At 43.8% G+C, this 9,303-nt stretch overlaps 1 protein-coding gene across 2 annotated transcripts in view; it reads left to right on the plus strand.

Annotated features, from left to right (window-relative positions):
- Window positions 1-9,303, plus strand: part of Slc7a6 (solute carrier family 7 member 6) — a 33,483-nt gene that overhangs the window by 3,161 nt on the left and 21,019 nt on the right. For both annotated transcript variants that reach the window (XM_021220057.2, XM_029532565.1), the window contains exon 2: window positions 7,581-8,139. In XM_021220057.2, the coding sequence (XP_021075716.1) occupies window positions 7,617-8,139 (523 nt within the window). In that variant the 5' untranslated portion in view covers window positions 7,581-7,616. The remainder of the gene's footprint in view (window positions 1-7,580; window positions 8,140-9,303) is intronic.

The raw sequence follows: 9,303 nt of genomic DNA on the forward strand, positions 1-9,303 counted from the left end.
AAGAAATTATAGGGATTTTGGAACTCATTTACAACCTGCTGCAAGAGCTGCTGGAAAATAGAATGAAATCCTGCAAGAAACTGGTGGTGGTGGTGCTGCTGCTGCTGCTGCTGCTGCTCCTGCTCCTGCTTCTCCTGCTCCTCCTCCTCCTTCTCCTCCTTCTCCTCCTGCTCCTCCTCCTCCTCCTGCTTCTGTTCCTGCTCCTCCTGCTCCTCCTGCTCCTGCTCCTCCTTCTCCTCCTGCTCCTCCTGCTCCTGCTCCTGCTCCTGCTCCTCCTGCTCCTCCTGCTCCTGCTCCTCCCTCTCCTCCTACTCCTCCTGTTCCTGTTCCTGCTCCTGCTCCTGTTCTTCCTGCTGCTCCTGCTGCTCCTGCTGCTCCTGCTCCTGCTCCTGCTCCTGCTCCTGCTCCTGCTCCTGCTCCTGCTCCTGCTCTTCTCCCCCCCCCCCTTCCTTTCTGTGCTGGTGATGGAACCAGCATCTCAAGCCTCATCCTGGCTAACTAAGCACTCTACCCATTGGTTCACACTCTCAGCCCCTGAGATGTGTCTTTACAAGTAGAGTGTAACATTGTTATTTCAAGAAAGGATCTTTTGTGGGGGTACACTGAATGATTCATGGATTTTTATTTTATTTATTTTTTTTAGTGGTGCTTTAGAGATATCAGCATGTTAGAGGCTGAGACTAGTAACTATGTATGATTGTTTTATACTGATTTATTTTAACTATTGTATACAATTGAAGGCACTCAACAAAGGAGATTTGGTAGGATTTCTGATAACCCACTTCTAATACCAGACTTGATAATGGCTTAAAATGAGTCACTTAAGTCAGCATTTGTCATCCCATTGTTACAGAGTCTCAGATCTCTGTGGGGATGGGATAGACAATGCCTTTCACATACATAGTGAGTCCTTTTTTGGGTCTGTGTATACTGTGGGACTGATTGCATGCAATTTAAATCATAACTGTAGTCCTGGGAACTTTCTCATTATTATCTTCCTTCATTAGCTTTTACCTGTCAAATAAGTACATGACAGAATGTCTGGTGTTTATACTGGTCTGAAGACAGTTCTAGGATAGCTTAGCTTCTGATTCAGAGGGAGACATTGTTTTAAGAGGATCCCCACCCTCCAACACACACACACACACACACACAGACGTGGGTTGGGTTTTTACATTGTGTTTATGTTAGCCAGGCAGTGGTGGCGCACACCTTTAATCCCAGCACTTGGAAGACAGAGGCAGGCGGATTTCTGAGTTTGAGGCCAGCCTGGTCTACAGAGTGAGTTCCAGGACAGCCAGGGCTACACAGAGAAACCCTGTCTGGAAAAACAAAACAAAACAAAAATTGTGTTCACTGTGTTCTGCTTCCATGGTATCTATGTAAGGTTATCAGATACCCTGGAACTGGAATTACAGACAGTTGTGAACTGGGGTGCTGAAACTTGAACCCTGGTCCTTTAGAAATCAGCCAGTGCTCTTAGCTGCTGAGCCATCTCTCCAACCCTATAAGATCTACATATATGTGACCTAGAACTCACAGAGATCCACCTGCCTCTCCCTCCCAAGTGCTGGGATTAAAGGCGTGCTCCCGGGCCTGTGTGTGTATTTTTTAAACATCTTTTTAACAAAAGCATCTTTTTGTTTTGTTGTTTAATTTATATTTGCTTTTAAAATTCTTTTATTTTTTTATGTATATGTGAGTGTGGGCACTTTAGAACCATGGAATGTGGAGGTCAGAGGACAACATTTGGGAGTTGGTCCTCATCTTCCAACTTGTTGAGACAAAAATTTGTCATCTGATTGTTGCTGTCCTCCAGGTTATCTGGCGACAGGCTTGCTTCTGCTTTTTCTATCTCTGGCTCCTCTCTGGCCCTATTGCAGGGTTGAGATTACAGATGAACATCTGGCTTTTCTCCTGGGTTCTGGGAATTGAACTTGGGTCGTCAGACTATGCAAATGCCATTTACCTGCTGAGCCTCTTTTCTGACCTCTTTTCTGAGACGTGGCCTCTCCTTGTAGTTAAGGATGCACTTTAGTTTGTTATCCTTCTACCTTAGTTTATTCTTCCCATCATAGGTAGGTACCACCATGGGTAGGCTCCCAGCTTCCTTTGTTTGTTTGTTTGTATGTTTGTGTTTTTCAAGACAGGGTTTCTCTGTGTAGCCCTAACTGTCCTGGAACTCACTCTGTAGACCAGGCTGGCCTCGAACTCAGAAATCCACCTGCCTCTGCCTCCCGAGTACTGGGATTAAAGGCGTGCGCCACCGTACCCGGCTTCTTTCTGTTTTTGAAACACACTGTAGCCTAGGCTGGAGTCTTGTGTAACCCCGGCTGGCTTTGCATTTGATATATAGTTGAGCATAAATGACTTTGATCCGTTTGCCTTCACTTTCTGAGTGCTGAGATAATAGGATGGGCATCTATGCTGTGTCTGTGCTGGACTGGAGAGCAAACTTAGTGCGTATTTGGCAAATGCTCTACCGACTGAGCTATATACTGTGCCTGTTTGGGCTTTAATTTTAATTTTTCTCCTTTTCTCAGTAACTTATTTATGTCTTTATAGTTAGAGTGATTTCCTATAGATTGCATATTGAGATTTGCTTTCTAGCCAGTCTAACATTATTAATGATATCTTTAAAAAAAGATTTTTTTAAAAGATTTATTTATTTATTTATTTATTTATTTATTTATTTATTTATGTGAGTACACTGTGGCTGTACAGATGGTTGTGAGCCTTCATATGATTGTTGAGAACTGAATTTAGGACCTCTGCTCGCTCTGGTCAACCCTGTTCGCTTCAGTTGTCCCGGGTTGCTTGTTCTGGTCAATTCTGCTCACTCTATTCCTTCTTGCTCCAGCCCAACAATTTATTTATTATTATACATAGGTACACTGTGGCTGTCTTCAGATGTACTAGAAGAGGGTGTCAGATTTCATTTCGGGTGGTTGTGAGCCACCATGTGGTTGCTGGGATTTGAACTCACGAACTTTGGAAAAGCAGACAGTGCTCTTACCCACTGAGCCATCTCGCTAGCCCCGTATTAATAGTATCTTTAGCTGAATTAAAATCTGCTATTTCAGATAGACTTGATATACACCTGCAGTCTTAGCACTCTATACCCAGGACTCCTATAGAGGCAAGTGTGAGGTCAACCTCATGTACAGACAGGTGTCATTACACCAGTTCTCTACTGTTGGCGTATTAGTTATGCCTCTTCTTAAATATTTTTTAATTGTTGCCCTAATTTTACAGTGTAAATCTTTTACTGGCCTCCAGGGAATAGGGCCATAATTATACGGTTGGCAGGTTCTCTACCACTGAGCTGTACTTTATTTATAAAGTGCCATGAGAATTTAATCACAGTCTACCTTAAATTATATATTCCTTCACTATAATGTAAGAACCTTATAACAGTATTTTCCCAATTTTTTCCCTCCTATTTTTTTTTTTTTATGATAGTATTGCTGTACATTTTTTTTCTTTATGCTACAAACCTACAGTGCATTTCTGCAGTTTTTTCTTCAGGCATCATTTATATTCTACATAAGTTTAAAATCATTTTTTTTCCCACTTAACACCATTTGATGGTGGTTGTTTTATTTTGCTTATTGGGACTACAGGCCACCGATTGCATCTGGCTCTCCATTATATTTATTTTAAACAGTCCGTTTGATGTTTCTAATATCTGAGTCCTCTAAGTTTGGACACGTTGATTACTTGCCTCTAGAGAGTGAGTGGTGGTGGTGGTGGTTGCTGTTGTTGTTGCTGTTGTTGTTGTTGTTGTTGTTGTTCTTCTTCTTCTTCTTCAACTTATAATTTGTTAGTGATTGTTTGTAGGACAGAAGAAAATTGGGGTATATAATTTTTATTCTGAGAAATGGGTGTGACCTTTTTTTTTTAATGTTTATTTTTTTTAATGTTTATTTATTTATGTGAGTACACTGTTGCTGTTTCAGACACACCAGAAGAGGGCATCCAATCCCGTTATAGATGGTTGTGAGCCTCCATGTGGTTGCTGGGAATTGAACTCAGGACCTCTGGAAGAGCAGTCAGTGCTCTTAACCACTGAACCATCTCTCCAGCCAGGGTATGACCCTTTTGTAAGGTTGTTGGTAGAAGAGTTTGAGCTGGTTATATAGAATTGTGTTGGGTTTTTGTTGTTGTCTGAGGTAACTTTGCCTTCAGATTCTCCTGGTATTTCCTTGGGCTTGGGCTTGGTTTGCTTTGCTATGGGGAAGACTTTTTCTCAAAGTTTATGCTCTGCTCTCAGCTTTAGCCCTCCCCAGTGGATAGTCTGCTATACACCGAACTTCTAGCAGGGAGCAGGGAGGGAGGGTCTCTTTTTGTTCTGGCTCAGCCTCAGTTTCCTTGTGTCGGGGTGGGATGGATCTTTCTGGGTTATTCTGCCTGGCACAGAGGTTATGCTTCTAAGTGGTTTTGACTAGAATTTCATGTCCCTTCCTCAGGCACAAATGCTATTTTGTTGTTACTGTTCTTCCTTTTGATTTTTGAGATGGTGTACAAATTATAAGACATTGTCTTATTCTGAGGACATGATCCACGCCCATACTGATTTTGCTTATTGTTGAGTCTTTACATACAACCCCCAGAGAATGAGGTGCTTTGCAGGTTTTCTAAAGGAATGTGAGGTGGGGGGTTAGATTTAGAGGAAAGGTAAGGGATTTTATGGCCAAGCAAGCCTGGAATTTAGCCATCTGTCCTCAGGAGTTTACTGTAGTTATTTCACAATTTTGCTCTTGGGTTAAAAAAGATAGGGACAGGTTCATCGTGGTAATTGTGCTTGGTATTTGAATGAAGAAAAGGACTTTCTCCTTGGCTGAAGGAGAGCGGAGTCCTTCGTAAACTGCTTGTCCCTCATTCAGGTGCCGAGTCTGAGATTCCAGGCAAGAGGTCTTCTAGGGCTGCGACTGATCACAGCACACCCTTGCAGAGCAAGCTTTGTGTAGTGTGTCAGATGCACCAGTGCCATGTTGTTCACGTACAAGAATGCCCAATAACAGTCTCAACTAAGTTTGATGGATTTGAAGAGATTGGAGAGAGGGCTCTAGGGCCAGGGTTTCTGCCTATCTGTGTATTGAGTTAGGTAGAAAAGGTACCCTGAAGGTCTCTGTGTACTTCACCCTTACACGAGTGTGCACTCCTCGCTATTTACTGGATTTGTTCCCATGGAAACCTGGACTCACTTGATAGACATGTGAAACAAATATGCTTCCACATGCCTGCATAGGGAAACCTGCATAGCTTAGTGCCAAGAATGAGCAGTGCTTTCTAGACCTTAATAAGTCTAGTCTTATTAAAGTAGAGGTAGGCGGGGCTTCCTGGATTTTGAGAAATTTCTCATGCCCCAGACACGCTTTTTAATTTGGGCCTAGGTCCAGACTCTTGGAAGGGGATTGGGGCAATTAAGACAAGGGTCTTTTGGGGGGGGGGGTCTGGTCTATGAGATACAATTTTTTTTCCCCTAAGAGCTGTTCACTCCCCTGAGAACTAACTGACCTTGGTTCCTTTGCTCTGCAGCATCTGATATAGACATTTTGTTTTGTTTTTGCTCTTCTGTCCGCCAGTCACAGCCTACCCCCAGTTTTTCAAAAAATGACAGGGTCTCACAAATGGAGTTCACACTGACTTTGAACCTGAGATCTTGTTTCAGCCTCCCGAGTGCTGGAATTACGGGTGTGTGCCAGCCTGCATAGCTTTACATCTTTGATGACTAGAGTAGATCACATTATTTTTTTAATTAATTAACTTATTTTATGTATATGCGTACACTGTAGCTGTACAAATGGTTGTGAGCCACCATGTGGTTGCTGGGAATTGAACTCAGGACCTCTGGAAGAGCAGTCAGTGCTGCTCTTAACCACTGAGCCTCCAGCCCCAGTAGATTACATTCTTACCTCTAGAAGTTATCCCTGTGACCTTGAAGGACTGACTCCTAGGTGGTAATTTATAACCCACCACATTCCTCTTCCTAAAGGCTAGGTAAGTTCAGCGGTTCTGACTGTGAGCAGCATAGGAATTGAGGAAGGGAGAAGGGCAGTCTGGGTGGAGATTGGCTTATCTTTTGACAGGGCCTTCTTAGATAAGGTAATGTTGAATCCACTTTCTTTTGGTTTGGTCCACTCTGACCCAAAGAGAGTGAGTATGTTTATGTGCACACACATACTGTCTTTTCAAGATGCTTTCCAATGCTGGCTTTGTAACTAAGAGGAGGCTATGGTTTTTGTTAGGTGACAAGACTCTGGGAATTATTTTGGGAGAATTACTTTGTAGCCTCAGATGGGAGTGAGGGGTATGCAGAAAAGAAAAGCAAACAAAGCCATGGCCCGTTAGCCTCAAGTTAGGCTGCTCCTGGCTGTCCCGTTCCCCTTCTTTCTTATAACCTTGTAAGCTCTTTTGGATACTTGAGAAAAGAAAGTTGTTTTTTTGTTTTGTTTTGTTTTTGTTTTCTTTTTTTTCTCTTCTGAAAAGAAAGTTATTGAATCAGCAGGCAGTAATATATGGGGTAAGGTGGGTGTTGTATATGTGGGTATGTTTTCATGAAGATCTCATACTTTTTTTTTCTTTTTCTTTTTTTCCTCTCTCTCTCTTTCCTTTTTTTTGAGGCAGGGTTTCTCTGCATCGTCTTGGCTGTCCTGGAACTCACTCTCTTCACTCTGTAGTCCAGGCTGACTTTGAACTCAGAGATCCGCCTGCCTCTGCCTCCCTGATGCTGGGATCAAAGGCGTGCGCCAGCATATCAAGTCATATTAGTGATGAAACACTCTTGGCAATTTTTTTTTTTTTTTTTTTTTTTTTCGAGACAGGGTTTTTCTGTGTAGCCCTGGCTGTCCTGGAACTCACTTTGTAGACCAGGCTGGCCTCGAACTCAGAAATCCGCCTGCCTCTGCCTTCCATGTGCTGGGATCAAAGGTGTGCGCCACCACGCCCGGCCTTGCATTTTCTTAAACCTCCCTTCCGTGTAACTTCAGAGTTTTCCCCATGTGCCTAAATTCCGGTAGAATTCACTTAAACAGTAGAAATCACTGTTTACAAAGAGCTGAGTGGCAGGATTTCCTGGAATGATCTTTCTAGTCTTTCACTGTGGTCTCATTGGTCTTTCAGGCTTGTGAGTACTATGCATCTGCTGTAAGTAGGTACTGTGGTGTTCTCTGAAGGACAGCTTTGTGAGCTCTAATAGCTTTAATTCTTCTAGCACTTGAGTTCCAGATCAGTTTGGTCCAGAGTAGCCTGGGCTATATAAGCAGACTTTGTCTCAAACAATCAAGCAAATAGAGCTGAGCAAAACTAGGGAGAATCTACTGTGGACAAATACAATTTTGCTGGTCTCTTTGCTTAGTAAGACAGATCTCTTGTTGGTAGTTATCGTTAGGTTAGAGCCAAGTGCTTACATTGTCTTACTTACATTGGATGCTGCCTACCTTCAGGTCCTTGTGTCTTACGATTGACACTGGGACAGTCCTGTTGTGTTGTAAGTGTTGCATGCTCTACCTAAGCAGGAGGTGGGCAGGGACGTCTGTCTCCTGCCCTAGACTTGACATACTTGTTTTCTTTGCCAGGCCACACTAAACACAGGTGTACAGGAACCATTTACCATGGAAGCCCGGGAGCTTGGGAACCCCACACCCACCTACCACCTTCTCCCCAAGGCCAACCAGCACACTGTAAAAGAAGATGCCAGCTCACCATCTCAAGGGTCTCCAGAAACCATGCAGCTGAAGAAGGAGATCTCCTTGCTGAATGGGGTCAGCCTGGTGGTGGGCAACATGATTGGCTCAGGGATCTTTGTCTCGCCCAAGGGTGTTCTCAAGTACACTGCTTCCTATGGGTTGTCACTTGTAGTGTGGGCCATTGGTGGGCTCTTCTCTGTTGTGGGTGCCCTTTGCTATGCAGAGCTGGGGACCACCATCACCAAGTCAGGGGCTAGCTATGCTTATATCCTAGAGGCCTTCGGGGGCTTCATTGCCTTCATCCGTCTGTGGGTCTCACTTCTAATTGTTGAGCCCACCAGTCAGGCCATCATCGCCATTACCTTCGCCAACTATATCATCAAACCCTCCTTCCCCACCTGTGAGCCTCCATATGTGGCCTGCCGTCTCCTCGCTGCTGCCTGCATATGTAAGTACGGGCGAGGGGCTTGTGTGGAGGTGTGGGGTGCTCTATCATTTGTCTGGGTACCTGATACCTGAATGTTTTATTTTGTTCTTTGGGGAGGAGGGATGGTGTGCGGCATCATACCTTTTGAAAAAATAATTTCATCACTTTTGAGAGATACATAAACAAATGATGGGAGTGGGAGAAGTTTGGTCTGCTCATGGCTTTTGGGACCTTAGTTTCCTCTTATCCTTAGCTGTCCCATATTTTTGTTCCCTACTCTATAAGGCAGGTTGGTACGTGTCTTGTATTTGTGTTACCAAGTGATTTTTTTTCCCCTCTTGGAGGGCCAGCAAGGTATTTTGAATGATGTCAACATCACTATTTGTACCTTATCTCAGAAAGCAAGTCAGAGCAAGGATATTTAGTGTGTCACAGTGAAGTCCTTGTGCTCCCAGCTTTTCATTAGAACCAGTTTAAAGGCATCAGTGAGAAGCTAGGCTTCTCCGGGTGATGCGGGTCCCTCTTTCCTGTCACTGCTGCTTTTTGTGACCTGTTGTAAGCCGCAGGCACCACACCAAATGGCCTCCTCCTATTGGTGTTTCAGATTTCCTTACCCTGACTTTGTAAACAAGCTTTGCCCACTGTCACTGAGAGAAAGGTGGCCTGTGTTTTCTACAGCCAAGCATGAGCGATCCCAGGGGATCTCTATCCATTTCTTTTCTTTTACGGGCAGAGAAAAGGACATTTAGTGTGACATCATGGAAACTAGAGAAGGGTGCTATGAACTTAGCCAGCCTTGTAGAGCTAGGGGTTTGGCTAGCGCCTGATCTTGTGTTTCTAAGCACTGTGCTTCCAGAGGTACTTAATCATATTCTGCCCCCCTCTTTTATCTCCACTTGCAAAACTTTGTTGACAATTTTAAAAATAGATCAATAATACCTTGGAGTTAGCAAGAAACAATTATAGTGTACCTTGCCTCCCGACTTTAAGGGTGTCTTAGTCAGGGTTTCTAACCCTGCACAAACACCATGACCAAGAAGCAAGTTGGGGAGGAAAGGGTTTATTCAGCTTACATTTCCACATTGCTGTTCATCAGCAAAGGATGCAGGATTGGAACTCAAGCAGGTCAGAATGCAGGAGCTGATGCAGAAGCCATGGAGGGATGTTCTTTACTGGCTTGCTTCC

Source organism: Mus pahari, chromosome 20, assembly GCF_900095145.1.
Source record: "Mus pahari chromosome 20, PAHARI_EIJ_v1.1, whole genome shotgun sequence".
NCBI classification, from domain to species: domain Eukaryota; kingdom Metazoa; phylum Chordata; class Mammalia; order Rodentia; family Muridae; genus Mus; species Mus pahari.